Genomic DNA, 26949 nt, shown 5'->3' on the forward strand with positions numbered 1-26949 from the left:
AAAGCGGTTAAGCTTAAACCCCAGTGCGGCGCTTTAGGGTTTTGATTGAGGCTTTAAGCTGACTTCTGCTGGGTAGCCGTTCCTCTCTTTTGATTTCCAAAAATCACATATCTCTTTCTTCTCTCTTGATTTTTGAAGAACAGAATGGCGAGCTCGATAGCTTCGCAGTTACAGGCGATTAAATCGTTTATTCAAACCGACAATGAACCTCAGAAGCGACCTTTCACACGCCCTTCCGTTTTGTTCAACCCTAAAGAGGCTGCCGACATCGATATCGACACCATTCTAAACATTGGATTGTCAGGTTAGTTCTCGTTGTGTAATCCTTATGTTTCAGAGAAGAATCTCTGTTTGGGTTGTTTTTGTTCGTATGTTTTATTGAAAATATTTTGCTTCATGCCGTGTATAGGGCTAGAGATTATAGTAGGCGTCGACGAAAGGTTTAGAAAATACAAGAATGATTTGTTCAGTCTCAAGAGTAAAGAATTGGATAGAGAATTGATGGGGGTGGATGATAATAACCGACTTAATTCCTCGATAAGTTTGTATTTGAGGTTACTATCCGGACATCTCCAGCTTCCGGCGTCTCTTAAAACACTTGAGTACTTGATACGTCAATACAAGTAAATATTCAGTTTTTTATACCTTTTGATATTGTTTTTTACTTGAATGGTGAATTTATTATATTTATTTATTGATGTGATAATGTTGATGTGATTGGCGTTTGCATTTTCAGGATTCATGTTTACAACATTGAGGATTTGGTTTTATGCGTGCTTCCATACCATGACACACATGCTTTTGTTCGTATAGTTCAGTTAATCAACACAGGGTAAGAAGAACACGAGGTTTCCTTTTTTAACCCTTGATTATGATGAATAGTTGTTTGTAAATGATTGTTTATATTTCTTGAGTGGTACAGGAATAGTAGATGGAAGTTTTTGGATGGTGTTAAAGCATCTGGTGCACCACCTCCTAGGTCTGTGATTGTGCAACAATGCATTCGGGATATGGGAGTTTTGGAGGCCTTGTGCAACTATGTGAGTTACTGCTGTATAAAATGTGTAATTCAGTGGATATCTTCCATTGATTATCACATGAATTGCTATCTGTTGTAGGCATCTCCAACAAAGAAATTTCAGGCATCAAGACCGGTGGCTAGCTTTTGCACTGCAGTTATTGTTGAAGTTTTGGGTTGTGTTGCAACTATTGACAGTGACATTGTGAAGAGAATCCATCCATTTGTAGCTTCTGGTCTTCAAACTGGTACAAAAGGAGTTTCTGATCACAAGGTACTTTAAAGGCATGAGTGTAACTATTTGAAAATTGCTTTTACTATTGCTTCTATTTTGTTTTATGGATTCTTTACACAACATTGATGTTGCTGATTGCAAGATGCAATAGTATGAATTATATACATTTTTTATGTAGGCTGGTGCTTTGATGATTGCTGGGTTACTAGCAAATAAAGTGGAATTGTCTCCCAAGCTTGTGAATAGTTTGATTCGAACAGTCACTGAGGTTGCTAGGGAAGATGTAAAGGAGTCTACTGATTTGCAATGGTTTCGGTTGTCCCTTATGGCTTTGATAAATCTTGTTCAGGTAACAGCATCCTACTCATGCCAATTCTGTATTTTGCGAAAAGCATTTTCATCCTAAATTCCTATTGTTTATGAATTTATAATTTCAATCATTCTCTATTGATGTGGTTTTGGCACTTCTCATTTGAGGTTTTCATACATATCACTTGTGAATTTGATTTCAACTATTTTTACTCTAAAGAGAGGCTTGGTGTCACTCTCATGGATTTGTTTTTTTCAATTTCAACTGTTTCTGTATACTGTGAACCTTGGTTTAAAAAAGCGCGCATCAGGCGCGCTTGATGCATGATGCGGCCGTTGCGATGGTCAAAGCGCATCTGGCAGCCTGATGCGGTAGGGGTACATAATGCGGTCTGATGCGATCCGATGCGGGCCGATGCGTTTAGTAAAAGTTTTTTTGGGCGTTTAGTAAAATCTTGGCCGCCACAGTCTCGGTCAAGGTTAACCCTGACAAGAAAAGCAACGTTGCACTGAGTGTGGTCGCCGTTAAAAACTTGGCCGCCTACCGAGATGATGGAGCTGACTCGTACAGCTTCTGAGTCATGGGTTTCTTTTGATCATTCGTCATGATGAAAAGCCCTGATCGTACAATGAAAGAGATCAACAAAAGAAGGGCAAAACGGAGTGTAAGATGATGAAAGAGGGATGTTGAGGTGAAAAAGAGAGCTGTGAGGGTGGCGTTATACGGAGGGAGGTGAAGTGTATATTTAATACACCTTTATCATACGCGTGTACCGTATTATCTAGAAAGGTGTAATGTTGTAATTGAGTCTGGAGTATTGTGCACGTGTTTGGTTGAGCAACTTTGCATTGATGTTAGTTGATGAGGATGTGACGCGTGCCTCAGACTCTTGGGCGGGCTTAGTAACGGATCTTTTTCTGTTTGATAATGGGCATGCGTTTCGATGCACTACTCGGTTGAAATAGTTCTTCGCATTAATTCAACCATATGGATTCACACTATAGTTCAAATTAAATTTTGATCTCTTAATTTAGTTATTTTAAGATGAAGAAGATTTGGTGTTTCTTGATGATGATCTTACACGGGATGCGGTGGGTAGAGTTTCCGGGACTAATGAGTAAAGTCATTTCACTAGAGGATCAAGAAGAGGAGGTGATGATGGGGTCGGCCCATCAAGAAATGATAAAGGAAAAATACTCGTTCTTGTTGATGAAGATGAGATGGAGGAAGACATTGGAGTGACTGATGATGATGAGGGAGATGGAGACGTGCTCGGGTTTGATGATGAGATCTTGGAGATATTTAGTTTGTGACTAGAGAAAGTTTGGAGAACTTAGTGGGGGAAAGGAAAGTGGGGGCTATTGTTGATTTGTCTTTTGGTTATTTTGATTTTCTTACGCGTACTTGTCTATTTTGTTATTCAACATTTATGAAGTACTATTAAACTACTTTTGGTATTAATTGAAATATTTTTGATATATAAGTATTTACAATGTATAAAATTAGTTCAAAAGTATTTTTTTTTGTGAAAATTGGCGCATCGGGTTCGTGATGCGAGCGCATCACGCATCACGCATCGACTTCGGAGAACTAAACGCATCAGAGCGCATCCCGCATTTTAAAACCAAGCTGTGAACAGTTTGTGTTGCTTTTCTCATGATGAACATGTTAAAGATATATTAGTTTGATCCAAATTCTCATCTGGTCGGTGTTATAGCCATTTCATCTCTGCTAAATTACTAAATTGAGATCTTACTTAATACTTATTTCTTTTCTTTTAAGGATCAGTTTATACTATAAAGGGATGCTTTTGAACAGGTGCTTGATGCACCTTTCTTACAAAATGGGTCTAGTTGAAGTCACTTGATTTGAGAATCTAGTCGTTCTTGCAATAAATTTTAGGTTCTATGTTATCAGCTTTGTCTTGTTTCTATTTTTCTTACTGTAGTTTGTGTAAATTTTGCAGTCACAGTCTGTTGACATATTCCCAAAGAAGGCCTTGGAAATTTTGAGGGATATCAGGTAACTCCTTGTCTCTTTAAACATTGTTTGGAAATTTAAAATAGTACCGCAATTCTATTGTCACCAGGTTTATGTGTAATTTAACTTTTTTGCATGCTTTGAAAGGGATATTGGCACGGTTCTTCTGGAACTATCTCAAGAGTTTAATATTGATAGATTCCTTGCCATACTGTTGGAAGCTCTGATTGATCAAAGGTCTGAAGCTGATTAGATTTTCCTGCTTGTCCTATTTTTTGGCACACTTGCTGCTTCTAAGCTGATTTTTGTTTATTGCAGTTCTTATGATGACTCATATCATCCTGCTTTAATATCAGTAATAGAAACAGTTCCTTTGAGGAATTTAGTGGATCATATTGTCCCAAAGATTCTACTAACATGCATGAAATTATCTGAGGGTGGTGGCAAATTGGCAACTTTTGAATCAGGTATCTCTTATAAATTTATCAACATTCTTATTTCAATTTAAATTTTGTTCCACCGGTGCACATTGTATTATTTATTTACTTTGATATCTTTATTTTTATTACTTTTGAACTTTGTTGGCGAACTTCTATTGTAGGCATGCTTTTTCCTTTTTAAATTCTGAATATCACTTGAAGGAGAACTGTACGTTTACATTAAACATGATTACTGGTTCTAATTATGCTGTATTTCTTAATCATCTGTGAATTATTTTGCAGTAACCTGGGCCAAGAATGTTTTAGCCGCTATCAATAAGAATTATCCATCACATTTTCAAGTTTCTGTTCGCAAGTTCCTAAAGGTCAGTTTAACTGTTACTCCATCATATATTTGCTTGTTTGCAACTTTTTCATGCTTCTGGTCTTATGTTTTTGTATTGATCCTGTTTGTTCTACTAGGATGCCAAAGTACAATCCAAGAAAGAAGACACTGTTTGTGAGTTATTGAGTAAAATTTTGGACGGGAATTTGGATTTATCTTCAGCCTTTTCAGAGTCCAAAATATGGTTTGCATCACACCATCCTAAGGTATTATTTAGTATCAGATTGTTAGGACCCGCTGAATATATGTTCAAGACTTCTTATGCTTTGGTGCTGTGATGTAGCCCGAGGTTCGACGTGCTATATTTTCAGGGCTTGACCGATCTGCTATTCTTAAAATAAAGTCTCTTGATGCACAGGTAATTCATATGCACTGTACATATATTTTTTGTTTCTGCATTGTACTTATTTGATGCTTCATGCCTCTAGTTTGACATGATAATGTTTTCATGGGTGCTTGAATAATTTCATGCCTTTTTAGGACTATATTTATCTTTTGAGTTTCTTCAGTGTTGCTTTACTCTTCCTGAATTTATCTGATCTGGTGTTTTTTATACCTTCTTGCTGCAAATGAATTTGATTCTTCCCATTATTTGTGTTTTGTTCTTCTTTTGACTTCTTCATGAAATTTTCTGCTCCTATTGGTGTTTTTTTCTTAAGTAAATGGCAGTCTCACTTATTTTTGTATCCATTTAACTTTTTTAATATGACTTCAGTGCTAATTGTAGTTGCAGTTTTTTAGATTGGCTGACAAGTTTGTTTCTTTTATTTTGCAAGAAGATATCATGCTTTCTTTTATTTTTATATACTATGTTAATTATGTGTACATTAGCTTATTTCATTTCTTGACTGATGTTTGTTCAATGATTCTGTTGTCAGAAGTTCATGGTTATTAGTGATGCCATACTGTGCCAGCTTCGTGATGATGATTTAACTGTGGTTCAAGCTGCTCTGTCTGTGGATGGATTGACTGAAATAATAAGTCCTTCAGATCTTCTCGAAGCATTACGTGATGTGCTTAAGAGATGTCTAAGTTTTCTGATATCAGGTCAGTAATTAGAATTTTGAAATCTTAACTGTTTCCCCTGCTGCCTTTAAACCTCCTAGAGAAACAGAGAAGCATCAGTACCATATTGATTTATTTCTAATTTGCCAATTTACATCTCTTGCCAAAAAAAGAGAAAATAAATAAGTAAATATTTTGTTCTGAGGCAGTATATCTATCCCTTCTGCTTCTGTAGTGTACTTTATCAGCATTGCACAATGATTTAATTGTATTAGATTTGGGAGTTCATTTGTTTTAATGAGACCTCCTACTTCTATAAAAAAAAGTTATGGTGAATGCGCAATGGTTGACTTAAGCAGATTATCAGGTATTCAAAATCGGAGGATACTCTTGTAACGGAAGTTCTTGAGTGAAGTCCTGAAATATAAGTCCCTGAGGTTTATATCTTGCTCTTAAATTAAATCTGGTTATGTTATATAAAAAGCAGTGATAAAAGTTTTTATCAGCTGGATGGATTTTGTTCAATTGAATTTATAGAATAGCTGGGGATTAACCCACCAGGATTGCAGAGGGAATCATTTCTTTTTTACTTATGCTCCTCATTTTCAGGATCATCAGTCAACTCTACTTTGTCTTGTGATGTTGCTGTTTCATTCCTAGAGATTGCCGTGTTCAGCTTCCATGATCAAATAGATTATTTGAAAGAAGTTGCTTCCATGATATTCTCATTACTACTTATTCTGCCTGAGGTGCTTATATTACTTGATTTCTTAAGGTGCCATAATTGGACCAATTAAGCAGTATTTCTGTTCTTAATTGATGGGTAGTATTTCACATGTATGCAGACTCATAGGTTGAGCTTAAGGGTTTTGGATTTAGCCAAGAAAATAAATTGGCCATTTTTCCAGACTCTTGCAGCTGCATCTGGGAAGGAAGTGGTGAGTCTTAACTTTCTTTTCTTCCTTTTATTTACTGCCTTTTTTTGTTTCTTTGTAATTTTAAACTTTAAGTTAGGCATCCCTCCTAAAACCAATTGGTAATAGATAGATGGCTCAACTTGAATATAAGATCACAATAAACCCCAAACTTAATAAATGTTGGATAACCCCACTTAACGCACCTCTCACCTGTAGCACAACAAGGGCATTCACATGAATAATCTCACTGGTGATCATCAACCTCACATGAGATTAGTCAAGAACAACAGAACACACCTGTTGAATATGGTATGCCAGATACCTTTTATGTTTATGAAGGAGGGAAAGCAAATATAAATTTGGGTTGACGAAGATCGTATTTGAGTGTCGGATTTGTGTTATATTTGGTCAAATCTGGACTTAAGTTTGAATTTCAAAACTGGAGCAACCTCCCTGTGGTAGTCTGTGAAGATCTTCTCATAGTATATAAAATTTTTATATATTTTAGCCTTGAGGGATTGATAACTGCCATCAAAATTTTAGAGGGAATAGTAACATTTGATTTAGGTGAAAGTCTAGCTGTTTGACTACTTTTAATTGTACTCTACTTGTTCTTGCCTTTAAATCTCAATTATTTAATTATAGTTCACTTTTCAGTTTATATTGGAGCTGAATAACTTTGAAATTTAAAAGTTGCAGAAGTTGCTCTCTGGATCATCAGTTGATGCGGAGGCTGTCGGCAGATTTGAAAGAAAAATGCAGAAGCGTGGAAGTGTGTGTACAGTTAATATGGAAATTATTAGAAGTTTATCGGAGGAGTTCTTGGTGCAACCTAATGAGTATATGCCCTGGCTTATCAGAAGTTGCAATAGCTTTAAATCTTCAAAGACTCTTCTCTTTTTGGTTCTGATGCAGTCATTTTCTATGTCGATAAAGAGTATGTTTTTTTACTCTTTCATGGAATGCATAGGTCTTTGGACTTCCAGTGTTATGCTAACATTTCGGTTTTAATATATTTATTATGGATGATTGGATGTGGCACTTTTTGATGCTTCTATTTTCTAATGAATATGTTGGCTTTTGGTGGGTGATTTAATGTCAAATCAACTTTTTAGTGAAGAAATTTTATATGCAATTTTGTTGAACTATTTGCATCATATCTCATCATAATTCCCTTGAGTTTGCACTTTTTCGGTTAAACTAGGTGCTTGTTCTGTATGTTTTGCCTATTAGGTGGAAATTTTTTGGTACTCTTCGATGCTTGCTTTCCAGTTCTGAAGTCCGAGTGGGAAGCTATTGGCTCTATTGTTGGGATTTCTCTACAAGAGGTTAGAGTCAATTTCGATATTATTTGGTGTTCAATTGCTTCTTTTTTTTTGTTCAAATTATTCAATGCTGTGTTCTTTTGTTTTGTCAGTTCAATGAAGAGATGCTTGATTGGGATTGCAGAAAGTTCCTAGATCAGCTATTTGATGTTGATATTGATACTCTAAATAAAAATATTCTTACATGCGTATTTTGGAGGTTACTTGATTCAGCAGTAGATGCTGAAGTCTTTTTGGTCAGTGACCCTTTCTCTTGCTTTTTGTAGCTGATTTGATGGTTGAGTTGCATCACCCTGACCTTTTCTTTTTCATTCTTTTAGGATGATAGTGAGGAATGCATAGCCCGAGTTCAGGATTTCTTCATCTTTGTGTCAGGTTCTAGTTTGAAGAATGCATTCAAGAAACACCTCCAACAACTTGTTGAGAAGCATCTACATGACTTTCTTAGAAAATGCAAAGTTTCACCAGTTCGATTTCTGTCTAGTTTTTATACAGCCGAAGGTGATTTTCTGGTTTCCCCTTTTTCTTTTCAATTTTGAAGGCTGACATATGCTTTATGCCTGCCCAATTCTATCAAGTCTAGGTTTCATACCAGAGACCAAGTAATCTGGATTGTCTGCTAAATGAATCTGCCTCTATTTAAGTTTCTCTACAAGAGCTACAATTGTAAAACTGTAATGATAATTAAGGCCTTAAACATTTTTTGTAGAATATACCCTTGCAAAGTTACAATGTAAAATGAATTTGAGAAGACTATACCTGATTCAATGATTACTGGCTGGAGGTTGATTACAGATTGCTTATGCTTATGTCATTGATTTCGATTACTGGTTGCTTATGCTTATATCATTGATTTTGCAGAAGTTCCTGCAGCAGTTCAAGTAGAGAGCCTCCATTGTTTCTCATTTCTTTGTTCTCAGCTAAATGATAGACTACCATTTGAACTTTTGGCTGAATTTCCCTCACTTCTTCTTCCACTCACCAGCAACACTCAGGTTTACCATTTTTCAAATTCTTAAATGCCAGCTAGCATTGTTTTATAAGCTCATGATGGGCCCCCCATTTTTGAGCTCTTTGTTGTGTATTTTTTTTGATAGGAATGGCAGGCCTCGTTAAAACCCCCTTCATGGTTAATGGAACATTAAGTGCTCCTTAATCAGCGGAAGGAGGGAAAGAGTGCCTTATAATTCATTAAAACGCATAAATTACAAAATACTTAGGGAACAATCATATAGACTCCCTATACACACCAACCCCTAGCTTAAAAAAAAAACAGACCCAAACATAACCAAAAGACTTTAAAGCTAGCCAATACCAGCCTTTGCTAAGGCATCAGCCTCAACATTAGCTGACCTAGCAACCCATCTAATAATGCCTCCCAAACCTCTTAACTTAGTAACAATTTCGTTCACAAGGTCTACATATACATTGGGACATCTATCATAGTTCTTGATCCAGTCCACCGCAATTTTACTATCAGTTTCAACAATCAAGCGATCCTCAAACTGTTGCTGGATTGAAGCAAAGAAAAACAAACCCTTCTTAATTGCCATTAGTTCTATCAAAATGGGAGGACCCGTACCAGAAGCCTCTTGAAAAGAACCCACCACCGAGCCATTCTCCACTCTTAGAATTCCCCCAACTCCACTTTTCCTCCAATCTGCAGTAACAGCTGCATCCACATTCAACTTTATATAGCCCTTTGGAGGCCGAGTCCAGGCCTTAATTTTAATGACTGAAGATCTAGAATTAGCGCAACAATCCCCAAGCGAAGGATCACAAATAAGACAGTCCATTAGAATAGACGTCTCCTTATAGACAGCTAAGAACCATGCAGCCAGTCGATATCTTGCCATAAAGAAAAGATCAGTCTGATCTAAACTCCCCTTATCAAACACAATCGCATTCCTACATTTCCAGATTGTCCAAAACACCACTCTCGGAATGAAAGACCAAATTATAGAACTAGGCACCAAATCTCCCCAAGCTAACAAAAAACTTTTAGCATCAGCTTGTAAGACTGAACAAACTCCCCAAAATCTCAAAAAATTATTCCAAACAGACCACGCGACCGAGCAAGTAAAAAATAAATGAGAAGAAGATTCATCCACCTTACATAATGGACAAACAACATCAACAATTGCTGAAACTCCTCTCTTCTGTAATTCAAGTTTAACTGGCAACCTTTGATACACGACCTGCCACATGAAGATCTCCACTCTAGGAGGCACCAAACCCCTCCAAATATGCTTCGTCCAAAAAGAATCTGCTGTCAAAACAGGACAGCAAGACTTCAAACACGACTTAACAGAAAAAATTCCTTCCCCATTCCCTCTCCAAACCATACCATCTGACATCTCATTATTTAGTGTGAAATTATGGATAACATCCATTAACTCAACAAACTGATCCAATTCCCAATCACTTAAATTCCTTCTCAATTGAATATGCCAAACCCAAACTGATGACCGAAACTCCCCAAACTCATTAAGCTTCCCATTTTTGTTTATCGACAGAGCAAACAATCTTTGGAAAACCACTTTAAGAGGGACATCAAGCGCCCAACTATCAAACCAAAATCTGATACTCCCACCATTCCCCATCCTAACATTAAACAAACTTTGAAACTTAGTTCCAAATTGATCCTCATTGAAATGGTTCTTAACCATCGATTTCCTGATCCAAGAAGCATTAGTAGGTAGTTTTTCATTGAACGACAAAAAACTAGAGTCCAAATTATATTTACCGCAGATTACCTTTTTCCACACTGAATCGCAGTCATTAGCAAACCTCCAACTCCATTTCCCAAGTAGAGCTCTATTCATAAAATTAAGATCCACAACACCAAGACCACCCACCCGTTTATCAGAGCAAACTGTCGACCAATTAACCCAATGAATTTTTTTGGCCTCAACCCCTCCTCCCCATAAGAATCTAGCCATGATAGCATTGAGTTTATCATATACCGAAACAGGAATCTTGAACAAGGACATATAGTAGGTTGGTAAAGCACACAAAACTGCCTTTAATAAAACCAATCTGCCTGCCATAGATATTGTCTTAGCCTTCCAGCCTGTTAATCTGTTGTAAAACTTCTGCACTACCGGATCCCACATCTGCTGGGAATTTCGCTTAGCACCAAGAGGAAGCCCCAAATATTCGGACGGGAAATGACCTACCAAACAACCTATAGCATTAGCCCACTGAGTAACCTCTTCCTCAGAAATATTAATCCCAAATAATTTACTCTTAGTGAGATTCAATTTAAGGCCTGACATAACTTCAAAAACTCGAAGAACCCTCTTAACATTAAGAATCTGAGTCTTCGATGCATTGCAGAAGATGATGAGATCATCTGCAAATTGCAGATGAGACAAATTAACAACATTCTCGTCTTTGCCAACTGTCAGGCCACAAAACAGGCCTGACTGGACTGCTTGGATAATCAGAAGATTAAGCAATTCACCAACAAGATTAAACAGCAAAGGGGAGAGGGAACAACCCTGTCTAAGACCTCTAGACAACGAAAATTCATCCGTAGGAACACCATTAACCAGCACTGACATCGAAGCTGTAGTGACACAAGTCCGAATCCAGCTACACCATTTTGATCCGAAACCCATTTTATCCAAAACTTTAAAGAGAATGTCCCAATCTACCGTATCATAAGCCTTCTTAAAGTCCACCTTAAAGACACAAGCCTTCAGACCTTTCTTCCTCCATAAGTCGATACCTTCATTAGCAATAAAAGAACAATCCAAAATTTGTCGACCCGGAATAAAAGCAAATTGTGAGTCACTGATAATATCCTTGATGCAACCTCTCAACCTTCTCGACAGACACTTGGACAGAATCTTGTACATCCCTCCTACGAGAGAAATAGGTCTTAAATCATCCAAACCCCCAATATTAGAACCCTTCGGGATTAAGGTAATGAAAGAATGATTAATGCCATTCTCCCACTCCTTTCCCAAAAAGAAATTATGGAAAAACTTCAGAATATCCCTCTTCAAGTGAGGCCAGAATTTTTTGAAGAAACCCATATTCAACCCATCTGGCCCAGGAGCTTTGTTACTATCACACGAGTTTATGGTATCCCAAATCTCTTCTTCTGTAAACTCCTTCTCTAACAACAGACTCTGCTCGAGAGAAATTCTTGAGAAGTTCAAATTAATATCCTCCACTTCCAAGGTAGAACGATGATTAAAAGCTTTAAAAAAATGTTTTCTGACAGTAGACTTTATAATAACCGGATCTTTGATAATTTTACCATCAACATGAATTGCATTCATAGAATTCATCCTCCTCCTAATGGAAGCACTTGTGTGAAAAAACTTAGAATTCCGGTCTCCATCTTTCACCCACTTTTCTCTTGAATTTTGAAACAAAATTTGCTCCTCAACTCTGTAAAGTCTCCACAATTCATTTCTCCATTTCCTCAACTCTGCCGCATTGACATCTGCATTGGCACTCTGATTTTGCTGCAAACTTAATTCCAACTGATGAATTTTATCTTCCAGAGCAGCAATATCCAGCCGTGGAAACTGTTTCCTTACCCCAGACCAGCTCTTAATGGCTGACTTTGTGTTCCTTAGAATGCTCAAAATTCCAGCTTTTTTCTTCTCCTCCTTGAACTCCTTAATGGACTCAACCACCTTCTCTTCAAAACCATCCTCAGACATTAAATAATTGAACAATCTAAAAGGCCTCTTCCCCCAATTATCTTCCCCACTCTCAAGAACAATAGCATTATGATCCGAGATAGACTTTGGCAGTAAAAATAGGTTGATACAGTGAAATTTTTCTGAGAAACTGACATTAACCAGGAACCTATCTAGTTTAACAACAGTTGGGACATCCCGATTGCTTCTCCATGTAAATTTCCCCCCTATTAAAGGCAAATCAATAAGACCCGTTTGCTGAATAAAAAGCCTAAAGATTTCCATCGAGTTCCTATTTTGAGCCATACCATCCTTCTCATCCTCTGTTAAGTAGGCATTGAAATCTCCTCCCACGCACAAAGGGACATTGGAACCATTAATGAACAGTCCCAGTTCTTCAAAAAACCCTGCCTTCTCTTCTTCCACAGAAGGACCATAGACGTTTATAAACCCACATTTAAGTTGGCTGGACTTAAATTCCTCGAACACTGCTAAAAACCTCTTATGAATATGATGCTCTTCTAACGTAAAAACAGACTCATCCCAACAACTAAAAATACCTCCTGAAGAGCCTTCTGCTGGAGACACAACAAAACCTTGCAACTTATTCAATCCACTCCTTCTTAAAAAAGCGAAAGGTAAATTCTCAAGTTTTGTTTCTTGAAGAAAAAGAAAAGATGGTTTTTTCTCTGAGATTAATTTCTGAACAGCTCTCTGCTTTTCTTTTTTACCCAACCCCCTAACGTTCCAAGACAAAATAATAAGCCTTTGCATTCTAAACTTATATGACAAAACTAGAAAAAAACCTATGAATTCCCCGACCTCAGCTGACCGCACTCGAGCCTTTTTCCAAGTCCATAATCTTTTGTAAAAAAGCATCCTTCCCTTCCTTGAAAGAAACACCCAGAATCTTACTGATTTCCCATGTAGCAACAGCTTCTTCCAACAACACAGGAAAAGCTGATGAGGATAATGTGGACACACTGGCATGTTCCACAGCTTCCCTAAAGAGTGATCTTCTAAATCTCCTATTAAGACTCCTCATCCTTGGACCACCATTGTCTCTTTCTGAAGACCCAGCAGCTACTGGAATTTCAGAATTCCCACCCTCAGAACTTGCAGCCCTACTTAACTCCTTACTGGACTCCCTTCGAGAACCCTTCTTACCAGCCTGCACGTCTTTAATCCACAACTTTCTTCTCTTAGACCTGCAGTAAAACCTCTTGAAACTCCTAACTAACTTCCTGCGAACCGGGCCGGACTTCACAGAACTTGCAGACCGAGGCTGTGAACCACCTGATGAGCTTACCACCTTAACCACTTTAACATACCCCATACCATCTTCAATCCCAGCTGGATCGTTAATCTTATCTGTAGCAGAACAGAATTTTTGGCCAATAACTAGGTCCAGACCACTCAACACTGGACTTGATGTACCTATCCGAAGCCCATTCTCCCAGTCAACTTTATCATGCTCAAGAGACTCACCCCCCATACACATTCCACCTTCTATTCCTCCAATAAAGCCTTCCGATTTTCCATGCTGGGTGGAGACAGCCTCTGCATCTTCCACTCTACACTTGTCCACCGAATAATTAAATATTGAATTTGAACACCCATTGAAACCTTTCCCATTTCCCAAGACATTGTCATGGTGGGAGCCTTGGGCCCATTCCAACAGCCTAGAATGAGCTCCTGACTTGTCCTGACAACCCACGTGCCAATCATTCTGCACCTGAACATCCTCTTGACTGCACTTAGCGGAACTCCCCGCCCCAGGAACCTCTGGAACATCCTCTTCCACCAATCCTGACAACTCAGGAAAAAAATCATCACCACATTCCACCTTAATTTTGATCAGGAATTTCCTCCCATAAGTATTCACGCTCATATGCTCAGGGATGTCAAAAGGACTGACGACCCTAAGCAGCAGATGCGCCACCCTGCAGTCCACTCTTTGGGCAGTTTCGTCTTTGATCTTCACTAACTCCCCCCACCTAGATGCCAAACTAGTAAAGAAAGGAACGGACCAGCAATTTAATGGAACTCCAATAATGGAAACCATACAAAAAGGTTGGGGGATGCCACCCTCATCCAAAACAGGTTCCAAATACTAAAACCAGAAAGATAGAGCTTCCCAGTTTCCTTCTGTCACCCTCCTTTTTTCCTCTGCCGACTGGAAAACAACCATGCAAGCATTTTTTGCAAAGCCCCATCTAACGACCTTAACATCGAAACCCTCATTTCTTAACGCTTTCTGCACAAAATCTACTTCAAATATTGCTTTGCAAATCCCGGTAAGAGACGATCTCAACCAGACCCTATCGTCCATCGGAATAAAAACATCCATAGGTTTTCTCCTCTCCTCCATAGGTAAAAAAATGTCCTTGACAACCTCTGGAACCTTGTTCACCCCAACAACCGTATCCTTAAAAGTCCTACCATCATAAAACCTACCCATCAACTCCATCTTCCTAGCCCTTTCAGTATTAGACAAAACACTTCCCACATTTTCCCTCATTGATGCCCCACTAGATGAACCATCTACCCTCTCATCTACCTGCCTCCTCAACGGAGAGGCTTTCTGATACTTAGCTACAGACACTGAGATTCTCCTTCCATCAAACATGACATTGTTCATATTTTCCACTGCATTACACAGATCCTCCTTACAAGCGAAGTGGACAAAAGCAAACGTACTAACCTTATACTTCGGTTTGTTATTAAAAAGAGGAATGAACACCTTAATAACTTTCCCATAAACACTAAAACGGTTCCATAACTCACTACGACGCACTTGCTTACTAAGATTGTCAACAAAAGCTGACCATAAAACTCCTCCATGGACCTCTCTAAACTTGTTAACAGAAAACTTGCTTTTCGAAAACTCATTCTCTCTCTCTCTAACTTTCTGCATTCTCAACCTATAACTCAAACGGGACTGATTTTTACTCTACCACTATGCAAATATGTTTTTAGCTCTTTGTTGTGTATAAATTTGTGAGATTCTGTTTTCAGGCTACTAGGATTGCTGCCATGGACTGTGTTGAAAAGCTTTATAAATTGTGGTGTCGAGTGGACTTCTCCAGTAAGAAAAATGGTATGATGGACGGTATTTTTCTTTCATATGGTCAAGTTTATTCGTTTCTTTTCCCTTACTATAACATAATTGGATTATTAACAGGGAACACTGCAATTTGGAGCCATTTTCTTGATGAACTTTTGGGCTTGATGGTCCAACAAAAGAGGCTCATACTGTCAGACAAAAATTTTCTCCCTTCTTTTTTAACATGTTTGCTTACCTCGTCTTCTGAGAGCATTGAGCAGAGGTATTGGCGTGCTTTATTTCTTCTGTAATAATTTATTACCGGGCATGAACCATAATTAGTTCTGATTCTTTTTAACCGCTTAGACAGCTTCACTTATTGCTAAAAATGATATACCTTTAGCCTTTTCTTGGCAATGGAGTTAACGGTTTACATTATAAGTGCAATATTCAATTTCCATATGAAGTTGCATCTTGTATATTTAATAAATCTGGTAGAATAATATTATGATATATGAAATTGAGTTTCTGTCTTCTTTAGCTAAATTGTTCTGTGCCATCCATGATGTGTTGTTTTTAACGTTGATATTAACATGTTTCCACATTCAATTTCAGATTTAATCAATCTACCAAGGAGAAGATTCTTGCTTTCATATTGAGCACTGCTCTAAATCATCCCGAATCTGGAAAGGTTTGCCTTTTCAGCTGTTTCCTTTGTTCCCTTCCTGTTTAAGAGGAAGATCTATTCTCCCATGAATTATTGTTATTTTCATATGTAAAGAGTGATAATGACTTGAAATTTTTTGACTGGCTTGATCTTGTTGGCAGCTGAAGGTTTTATCATTGCTCCAAGGATTAGGCAATGTGATTCTTCATGTTAAAGAGGTTGAGTCATTATTGTCTCTGCTTCTTAGAAAGCGAAGCCAATGCTATTTTAACCAAGAAAACTCATCACACAAATTTTCAGAAACTGAAATTAGAATCCTGTGCTTGCTTTTGGAGGTAAGGGTTTTAGTTGTTCTTTTTATATGACTCTTAGATAAGCATTCTTCTCCGTTCTTTCATCATTGAATTTAAGTATTATTATCATGGATGTTTGATGATGATTTTGTCCTCTGCTTGTCCTAGATGTGTTTTATGCCCTCAGCATCTCCCAGTGGACAGTTTTCTGAACATGTATTCAAGGCATTGCAAGTATGAACCTCCTCGAACTTGTGTCTATGTACTTGGATATTGGGACATAATTCTAAGCTTTTATTTTTCTTGTTTCAGTTGGATTCTAAGTCTCCAGAAGACCCTGCCATTGTAGAACCCTGTGTTACTATTTTACGGAAGCTCAACAGTCAATTCTACAGTGGCTTGACAAATGAGGCAAAGGTTATTATTATCAACTTCTAGCACATTTTATGGGACGGGTTACTTTAAATTTCAATGTTTTACCTACTTGATATATTGAAAAATGATACTTTAAATGGAAGAAGACAAATATATATGTTCTTGTGCCATAAGCTGACGAGCATCAGATTGTATTATGTAAGTGGAATTGTTTTGGCAGATGTTAGATTGATAAACTGAACCTGGGGCTCGCCGGATCCTTCTTGAAAAAGTTTCTCATATAAAAACCATTGACAATCTCTTTGTGCAATTAATTAATAACTGATCCTGTATGGCAAGACTGTTTTTTCTCTGAGGTGAAAATAGTAGGCACCTATCTTATGTTCTGAGTTCATTGTGTCTACCTAGGGTGGATGGTTGTGGTTGATGATTTATTTATTTATAGAGTTGATGGGTGTCATCTGTACATAGGATGGATGTTTATTATCAATCTGTTTGTGTGATGATTGCTGGTTGTTGTTGATCATCTCAAAATAAACCTAAAATGTAAAGTTCATCTTGAGTGAATGGTTTTTAATTAATTTTCTTTCATTTGTTCTGTCAGGGTCATATGTTCCGACAACTAGTACTTTTGTTTCGCAACAATAATGGTGATATTCAGAGTGCAGCCAGAGATGCATTGCTGCGTTTAACTGTTTGTTCTTCTCTCTTCTCTTTGCGTTTCACTTTCCTTTCTCTCTTGATGAATCATAAAAATACTTCTTGAATCTTCATATAGTTACAACCAGTATATTTACTCTGCCAAGATAATAAGTTCACATTTGGTTGATCTTGAAGTTGTTGAAGAAAAGTAGGACTAAATAGTATTAAATTTTGCATCTGATGAATTTATTTATTTTTTATAGGAATGAAAGGCCTCGTTAAAACCCCCCTTCTTAAATTAAAGACCTTGAAGAAAGGTCGTTAATCATAGGAAGGAGGAAAAGAGTGCCTTGGAACTTTTATTAATATTGAACATTACATAAAAGTTAAAAATAGCACTAAATTTCTTGACATAAGACTTGAACACTCCTCCTCCCAAACATAAAAACCTACACACTTGGTCAAGAAAACCACAAATAGACCCTTACAATCAACCTATCCCTTTCTTTGCTAAGCTATCTGCCTCTCCGTTACACTCCCTTGGAATCAACCTTACTGAATGAACCTTTCCACAGATAAGACTCGAAATCTGATAAACAATAGGCGAGAAAAAAATAGGTGCCAGAGTCGGGGACTGAATCCATTCCATTGCAGACGAGCAATCCAATGGTTTTGAATGGCATCCAATGGTTTGCACTTTGCATCATTAGTACAATGATAAAGGACCAAATGCACCTGAATGTGTTTTTTAGTTGTTTGAAGTTGGTCTGGTTAAAATATCATGTAACTTGGAACTTTTCATGACACCAGGTCAATTTGTGAATTGTGATAAATTTATTATATTTCCTTCATGTATAGCTTCTATGTTAAACAATAAGTCCCTCTTGGAGATCCTTTTTGTCGTACGAAGGCAACTGTAATAATCAACTGCTTTCTTCTGGATGTCATAGATTGCTTCATCTACAGTAGGTGAGATGCTTGATCTTGTGTTGAAGGAGGATACACTCGTAATTGTCTCTGCTCATGGAAAGAAGAAAAAGAAATCAGCTGCGAATCCAAAGTCTGGTTATGATTTAGTTTCTACTGGAGAACAAACTGTCTATTTTCTGTGCTCCCTTCTTGATGTGTTGCTTCTGAAGAAAGATATATCAAACAGGTATGGATGTATAACTGATACCTTTATATCTGATCAATGTGTTTCTGGTTCTGGATTTCTTTGATATTTGTTTAACCATTGAAGCTTTGCCATTTCCAATCAAGTCTAGATATTCTCCCTCAAAATAATTGTATTTATTTGATGTTTTAGGCAGTTTATTGTTGGCCCCTTATTTAAGCTTCTTGGGAAAGCTTTCTCTGATGAATGGATACGTGATGTTCCCACTCAAGATGAAAGATGGTTACAAACTTCTGGTGTTCCTCAGTTGAAGTCTACTGCAATTTTCTACATACAGCAAACATTATTGTTAGTTCTGGATGATATTTTCAATTCATCCATGAATGAAAATAGTCCCCTTAAGGTATGCCTCCTGTTTTGCAGTTGAAAATGGTGTACAACATGCCACTACTTCTGGTTCCCCTTTATTTGTTCCTTTTCCCTTTATTGATTTTTAGATAACAATTATGTCATCTGTTCTTTTTTGGTTTTTTGGTTATGTTGGGGGTGTTTATCTGGTTGTATCTTATGTAATTTCTTTTGGTTAATGAAATCTTTAGGCACTCTTTTCCTTCTTCCGCTGATTAAGGAGCTTCTCTACAAGCTCCTTTAATCAAGAAGGGGGTTTTTAACGAGGCCTTCAATTCCTATCAAAAAAAAAAAAGATAACAATTATGTCATTGCAGGATGGCATAGTAGATGAAATTGATATCAAACTGCTGGTTGATTGTGCTAGCTTGACAAAGGATGGAGCAACCCGTAATCATGTTTTTACACTGTTATCCACAGTGGCTAAGTTAGTTCCTAATAGAATATTGGAGCACATATTGGATATACTTACGGCTATTGGAGAATCAGCAGTCTCACAGGTTTGTCAAACTATCTGCTGGCTTTTTATTTACTAGACTTTATCCAGTTATTCAAATTTCTCATTGAACGAATACGAATGGAGTTTTTAATGAGACCTCCAACTTCTATATAAAAAAAAAATCTCATTGAAAATGTGGTATATTTTTATCAACTTTTAGAACAAATCCTGGACAATCCTTAAACGCAAAACATTGTTTTTTCTCCCTATATCAATTTAAACCTCATCTTCTTTTGAATATGAAATATTGCAAAATTTTCAAAATCTTATTTGCATTCTGCAGTGATAGTTTATTTATTAATGACTCTGTTCTTAACATCTACCTACAGATTGATAGCCATTCTCAACATGTATTTGAAGATCTTATATCTACTGTTGTTCCATGTTGGCTGTCTAAGACCAACAATACAGAAGAATTGCTTCAGGTAACTTTATAAGTTTATCTTGAATATTTTCATTCCTAATTTATATCTGGATGTGGCTGTTACTAAATACTCCCACTTGGCTTGTTCAGATTTTCATAAATATATTGCCTGAAATTACTGAGCATAGGAGGCTGTCAATTGTTTTGTTCCTATTGAGGTATCTTCTAGAATTGGAACTTGATTATTCTAGTTGGGCTTTTCAGTGTTTGCTTGGATTAACTTTGTCTTGTGCAGGATTCTTGGGGAGAGTGATAATTTGGCTTCATTGCTTGTCCTCCTTTTCCGTTCATTAGTTTCAAGAAAAGGACTATCTTGCCTCACACAAACATACACTTCAGAGAGTTTGTTGTATTCTGCACACCGAGACTGGGAGTATTCCTTTTCCATACAAATATGTGGGCAGTACTCATGCCTGATTTGGCTTCCGTCTCTATTAAAGGTTCTACAATTAATGAGATCGGATGATCTCTCTCAAGAACTGTTTATGCAATTGGTGTTCACCATGGATTTTGTTTTACACAAATTGCAAGACCCAGAATTTGCGTTGAAGCTTGAATCAAGGGAGAATTCAGATAGCATCCAGGTAGGAATTCATTTTAGAACTTCTCATGCTTTATAGTTGGCCAATATATTGCAGTTATCAAGCCCAGAGTTTCAACCAGGTATTTTGTACACGTGCATTTGTAACGATATATTACCTAATTCAAAAATTCTATGTATCTAATTGCGTAAAAGTTGTGGATAGACTGCAATAGGGGAATATTGATTTGAACTGGTACAATGCTAGGCTCAGGCTCAACACAACGAAGAAGATACATAATCTCACTAACATTCAACTTCCAGTCGAGTATTAAATACTTGTTAATTGAGCCACTTGACCTCAAGCTTGGCTCAATTGCGATCGAGTTAAGCCAAGTATTAACCCAGTTGAGGTCAATTAACTCAAGTAGGTTGGTTGGTTTGTACTTGTATCATGAGTGAGGATCATTTTTTTAAAAACCCACTTTTCAATTATTCAGTGACAGAAAAAGTCTCGTCAGCAATAATCCTTTTACACAATTAGTTGGTTAGGTTTTGCTTATGTTTGTAGATGACTTGACCTAGGATGCTTTGTTTTATTAATGTGAGTGTAACCATTTCTTTTTTTTTTTTTATAGGAATTGAAGGCCTCATTAAAAAACCCCTTCATGATTAAAGGAGTTTATAGAAAAGCTCCTTAATCAGCGGGAGGAGGAAAAGAGTGCCTTAAGATTTCATTAACCATAGAAAATACACGATACAACCACGGAGCCACCCCCAATATAAACAAAACACCAAAAACAACCTCAAACAATCCTACCAAAACCAGCCTAATCCAACAAAGCAACAACAACAGCCTAAAAAACAGACTGGTCAATCTCAAAGCCTAAACGTGGCCCGATAGACGCCCAAACAAAACAAAACAACCATAATAAAAGCCAAGGGTAACAGTTGACTAAAACCATAGAAGCCAACTTCTAACTCAAAAGCCACTTAGCTTTCTCATGATAAGAATACAAAAAAACACGCACATGGCCGCCTTTCCACCACATTAACTCGTCTTGTCAGCTAAAACCATCCGAACTTCCAGCTCCAAACAATAAGCACGATGCAGATCACCTGAAACTTCTACTCCTTCCCCCCGCCATAGTCTTCCGAAATCAGATACACTACTGAGCCATTAGACTCACAACCCAATTCTTTCCCAAAATGCAAGGAATCGATCGCATCCTTCTGTTGAGACTGCCCCAATGCTGGAAAGTCAGAATTATATTTGAATCTGCCATAAAAAACAGACACCTCTTCCTCCCACTGCACCTTACTCTGATGTCTCTTGCTTCGGTAACCCCTATACTTTCTTTTGGGAGCTGTAAAATTCTCTTGAAAAAATTGATCAGATATATATTTGTTGCCAAAACCCTCCTTAGGTCTCATGAACTGCCTTGCGTTACCCTTTGGATTTATGTATGCGCAGTTGTAAGAAAGGCCATCTTGAATCCCATCCTCCACCACCCTTGACTCAACCCGACCATCCAACATGGGGAAATCATTATAATAATCTTTCGAGCCCACAAAAGCACATGCAGGCTCACTACTTTTCCTATAGGCATCTTCTTTCTCCCTTTCCACGTGAACCAACAAATCCTCTTTATCCTTTAGGCTCACATCTTCCAATTCCCTTGACACTAAGTGACCATCTAGGATTGGAAAATTAATTAAATAATCCTTACACCCCTCAAAACCATGTGCAAGCAAGCAACTGTCCTTAAAGACATCCATTGCTTCTCTCTCTGCGTGCACCAGCAATGTCTCGTGTTCCCTCACTTCCTCAAGTTGCGAAAGAACCATCCCTTGACCCACAACGGCACTCCTTGGACCCATCATCAATTCCTCGCCTATGTTCCTGTCCTCCATTCCCTCACCCGACAAGAAGCTGCCTCTAGCAGTAGTCCCCAAACAGCAGAATTTTTTTTCTTCTTTCTCAGAACACCTCTCGGCCGATTGCACCTCCGAAGAGTGCACGGATCTTCCTGCTTCTTCAGCACCCACCTCCAGCTCGGGAAACTTAACTGGAGAGACACCAACGAGCTCCCCCACCTTGGATAACGGGGATGCGACTGCCTCTTCCAACGAAGACGACTCTACCCACTTAATAAAAATTCTGCACCATTCTACCAAGCTGTTTTTGAGAGTTGAAAGCTTACTCTCGTCAACAGAACCAACAAAGGGAGCCTCCGTATGACTAACATCCTTCACCACACTCTTGCCCTCGACTGGATATGGACCAGAAAACTTCTTCCTCCAGAAAACATCACGAGGATGATATCTCGCCATGAAAACTCTAACTTTGTTACCTTGAATCCAAGAACTATCAACACAGTTGATAGCCTTCCTCGCGTCCTCCAGTCTGGTGAAACGAACAAAACCAAACCTACTTCCTCCCTTGCTTCTTTTATTAGGGATGAAAGAATCAACCACCTCGCCATATTTATCAAAAAATAACCAAAGACCTTGGTAATGAAAACTCTCAGAAATGTTGAAAATGATTACTGTCACAATTTTTCCTAACAGGAACTCTCGCCTTACTCGCCATCAAGAGAAATGAAAAGGAATAAAACAGAAAAACTTATCTAAAACACCTGATTTTTAGAGAGGAGGAGCTTCTCTCAGTTTTTTCCTAACTAGCATTTAGGCTTCCTTTAGTCTCCCTATCTTTGCTTCTTTCAACTTTCAATTTGAGTGTAACCATTTCTGATCTATGATTATTATTGTTATTCTCAATCTAAAAACTATCATCATTTTAAGCTTTTCTGCAACTTGTTTGCCTGACTAAGGTTCTATCTGTTTTTCTGATTCTCATTTTATTCTTAATGTTGTCAGAAGCATTATAGGGATATGAATGTTGTTTTGCTTATTGCAGAGAAAACTTGGAGAACTTGTAGAGCAGGTTGTCTTTCTCTTACAAGTTGTTGACAATAGAAGAAAGAAAATAGGCATTTCAGTTACAAGTTGGAAAGAATTTAAGGCATGTGTGCAAGCCATTTTGAAGACAATTACAATGAGTATGATGCCTAACACTTGCTTTGAATACATCACCAAATTACTTGGCAATGCAGATATCACTGTCCGAAAAAAGGTAGATATGGCTACTTAGTCTTGGTATTTTTCCGTTTCCATTATATTTGGGGATTGAGATTTTTGGGACTGAGATTTCTTCCATCATGAGGTTGAAGTTTTTTATTTTATAAGGGAAAAAATGCAAAATTTGAATGTCACTGTGTTGGTCTATAGCAAAATGCTGGTTGTTGCTGGTCATCTTTATACTGTTCTAGATCCTTAATGACGACCTTATTGTATAACCAATAAAATTGTACTTGCAAACAGGCCCTTGAGATATTATGTGAAACAGCGAAGGAGCATGTCTCTGTTAAGTCAAAACGCAAGGAGAAAAGAGAACTGGATCCAAATTCAAAGAGCAATGAGCTCCATTTGGATGATATTTCACTCAAATCTTTTCAGAAGATGTGTGCAGAAATTGTTCTGATAGTTGATGGTTCTATAGATGAATCAAATGATTCATTGAAACTGGCTGCACTTTCAACACTGGATATTCTGGCACAGAGGTTTTCTTCTAATCATTCAGTCTTTGGCATGTGCCTTGCATCAGTTACAAAAGGAATTAGTTCAGAAAATATGGCTGTCTCTTCCAGCTGCCTTAAAACAACTGGTACATTGGTTAATGTTCTTGGGCTAAAGGCACTGGCTGAGCTTCCTTGTATGATGGAAAATGTTATAAAGAAGTCCCGTGAAATTTCTGAGGGTTCTAATTTAAAAAGCGGAATTGCTGAATGTACTTCCATTTTGCTCTCTATTCTTGTCACTTTGGAGGCGGTTGTTGAGAAGCTTGGTGGATTTTTAAACCCATATCTTGGAGATCTCATAGAACTCATGGTACTTCATCCTGCGTATGTGTCGGCATCAGATCTAAAGCTGAAAACAAGAGCTGATTTAGTGCGAAAGCTCCTGACTGATAAAATCCCTGTAAGTCTTCCATTGTTATTATTTTATACTCTTTTGTTTTCCCTCTCCCCATCTGTAAATTTTCAATTATACTGTCAGCTAATCCTTGTTATATATCTTCTGATTTTGTTGCCAGGTTCGACTTACTCTTCAGCCTTTGCTAAAGATATACTCGGGTGCTGTTAAATCTGGAGACTCAAGCTTGGTGATTGCTTTCCAAATGTTAGCAGACCTAGTTAGTAAAATGGACAGGCCAACTGTTAGTGGTTCCTATGCAAAGATTTTTGACCAGTGCATGATTGGTCTTGATCTTCGTAGGCGGCAGCCTGTTACAATTCAAACTATCAATGTTGTTGAAAAAAGTGTCATCGATGCAATAGTATCACTTACAATGAAACTTACCGAGAATATGTTTAAACCTCTTTTTGCCAAGAGTGTTGAGTGGGCTGAGGCAGAGTTTCAAGATGTTGCTGGTAGTGGAACCGGTAATATTGATAGGGCTATATCATTCTATAGCCTGGTTAATAAACTTTTGGAGAATCATAGGTCAGTAATTCTTTCAAAAGTTTATTATATATACATATATGTATTGTTTCAGAGTGATGGTCAGCCTGGTATTTTCTCTTCTTAGTGGTGTGTGGTTCGGCTTCATCTCCGTCATTCAGATACTAAAATTTCCCTTTGAATTCCTTTTTGTCATATAGCTTGTTTATCTATACTTTGTATACTGAAGGTTTCTGGTCCTAGATTAATCCAACATTTTCACTGTGACAAGTGATGCACAAATTTATCAGTTATACAAATTTGATTGAGGTGCTGTTCTATGGTATCATACATAGAACTTTTATCATAAAAATGCTGCAATAGTAGTTCTCTGTTGTTTAGAACAATTCGTTTGTTTTAAGAATTTGGTTATTATTCATTTATCAACTGGTGTAGAATCTTATGCTGTCCTTCCAAATGCAGGTCTCTGTTTGTCCCCTACTTCAAGTACTTGGTCAAGGGTTGTGTACAGTTGCTTAGTGATTCTGCAGATTTTACATCTTCTAGTTTAGTTCGGAAGAAAAAGAAAGCCAAGGTCCAGGGGGATGGGAATCTCGGAAACAGCATCTTGTCACATAAAAGCTGGCATCTTAGGGCGCTGATCTTATCATCACTACATAAATGTTTTCTCCATGACACTGGAAGGCAGAAATTTCTGGACTCATCAAATTTTCAGGTCAGTGAATCTTATTTTCTAATTGCAGTTTTAATAGTGCATGGAGTCTTTTCTAATTAAATTTACATTATATTTATTAAATTGGAAGATACATGTGTATGTATATGTTTTTTGATCTCACATCTAGGTGTGTCTTTGAGTACACCAAATAACGATGTTGCCTTTATTGCATACCATGGCTTCATTCGGAGTATAGCTCAGTGAGTGAAGTGGTTTTGTGATAATCCCAATAATTTTACTGTTCAGATGCCTACAATTCCTTTGTCTTGTATATGTTGCCCTTTGTCTATTTGTGGATCAGTCCATCATGTTAACCAGAAACCATGAAGGGGCTCTCTACTTGTTATTAAAGGTTCTGTTGTGTCGCATCTTATTTAGAAACTATGAGCAAGAAATGGCTGTTGAATGAATACTACCATAATTCATTTGGATCATGTATAACTTATCCTGTTTCTGATTGCTTTAAACTGATGAAACGTTCCTGGATTCATATGCAGGTTTTATTGAAACCCGTTGTTTCTCAGCTTATCATAGAGCCACCGACTTCTATCGAAGAGCATCCAGATGCACCGTCTGTGAAGGAAGTAGATGACTTGTTAGTTATTTGTATAGGTCAGATGGCCGTCACTGCTGGAACTGACCTACTATGGAAGCCTCTGAACCACGAGGTGGGTTTCTTTTTCCCTTTTTGAGCATGAAATTGTCGTCTTTTTGATGATTGCATCAAGCTCTGACCCTAATTTGCCAAACTTGCATATACCATCTTTAGATTAGCTGCCAAGTTTTCATAATGCATTTGTTTCTTCTTGTGTATGGTATAAAAATACTGCAGGTGTTGATGCAAACGCGGAGCGAGAAGATACGTGCTCGAGTGTTGGGGTTGAGAATAGTGAAACAATTTCTGGATAATTTAAAAGAAGAATACTTGGTGCTGCTGCCGGAGACCATCCCGTTCCTGGGTGAATTGCTGGAGGATATGGAGCTGCCTGTGAAATCGTTGGCTCAAGACATTGTGAAGGAGATGGAGAGCATGAGTGGCGAAAGCCTTGGTGAATACCTCTGAAGACATCCAGAGGCTTAAGGCTAAATTTTTGTAGGATAAATACCCACTCTTAACTAACTTGTTTTAATGATTTAGCTGCCCTTTTGCTCGTACCGGGTATGAATAATTATGGTTTTTTATTTTTGTAACAAGTATAATTTTGTTCGTGGAAAGGAAATGTTTGCTTACAGGGACCGACTAGGAATTTATATCAAGCTAAACTTAAAGGAATTATATTAAAAATTTAAGGGTGTAAAATTTCAGCGTAGTTTATATAAAATATAAGAAAAATATTTAAAATATAAAAAGGAATTTAAAATTTTTAATGCATCTGGATCCATATCTGCTTGCGACCATAAATCTGGATATATTCCAATGCACACAGCACTTTAAACGGGTCTATA

The 26949-nt window shown here is 37.6% G+C and overlaps 1 protein-coding gene across 3 annotated transcripts; it reads left to right on the forward strand.

The window, feature by feature from the left end:
* LOC120117263 (uncharacterized protein At3g06530-like) lies at positions 1 to 26673 on the forward strand. 3 transcript variants are annotated; one of them, XM_039137559.1, is made up of 39 exons: positions 1 to 304; positions 410 to 623; positions 737 to 832; positions 923 to 1040; positions 1119 to 1292; positions 1432 to 1602; positions 3530 to 3585; positions 3691 to 3780; positions 3862 to 4010; positions 4266 to 4348; positions 4446 to 4574; positions 4652 to 4726; positions 5247 to 5415; positions 5983 to 6122; positions 6219 to 6311; positions 6984 to 7227; positions 7521 to 7618; positions 7708 to 7851; positions 7936 to 8116; positions 8477 to 8610; positions 15295 to 15376; positions 15461 to 15605; positions 15938 to 16013; positions 16151 to 16324; positions 16451 to 16516; positions 16595 to 16699; positions 17262 to 17351; positions 18250 to 18455; positions 18606 to 18816; positions 19139 to 19321; positions 19650 to 19745; positions 19835 to 19902; positions 19980 to 20328; positions 23185 to 23400; positions 23649 to 24305; positions 24421 to 24830; positions 25251 to 25503; positions 26001 to 26171; positions 26336 to 26673. In XM_039137559.1, exons 1-39 carry the CDS (start codon positions 145 to 147, stop codon positions 26564 to 26566), a joined length of 6507 nt encoding a protein of 2168 aa, XP_038993490.1. In that variant the 5' UTR covers positions 1 to 144; the 3' UTR covers positions 26567 to 26673. The 3 variants fall into 3 exon arrangements, with proteins under 3 accessions (XP_038993490.1, XP_038993491.1, XP_038993492.1); XM_039137560.1 differs by having other exon boundaries at positions 7524 to 7618; XM_039137561.1 differs by having other exon boundaries at positions 6990 to 7227.
* The last annotated feature ends 276 nt before the right edge of the window (positions 26674 to 26949 follow it).

Source organism: Hibiscus syriacus, unplaced genomic scaffold (genome assembly GCF_006381635.1).
Source record: "Hibiscus syriacus cultivar Baekdansim isolate YM2019G1 unplaced genomic scaffold, ASM638163v2 tig00110319_pilon, whole genome shotgun sequence".
NCBI classification, from domain to species: domain Eukaryota; kingdom Viridiplantae; phylum Streptophyta; class Magnoliopsida; order Malvales; family Malvaceae; genus Hibiscus; species Hibiscus syriacus.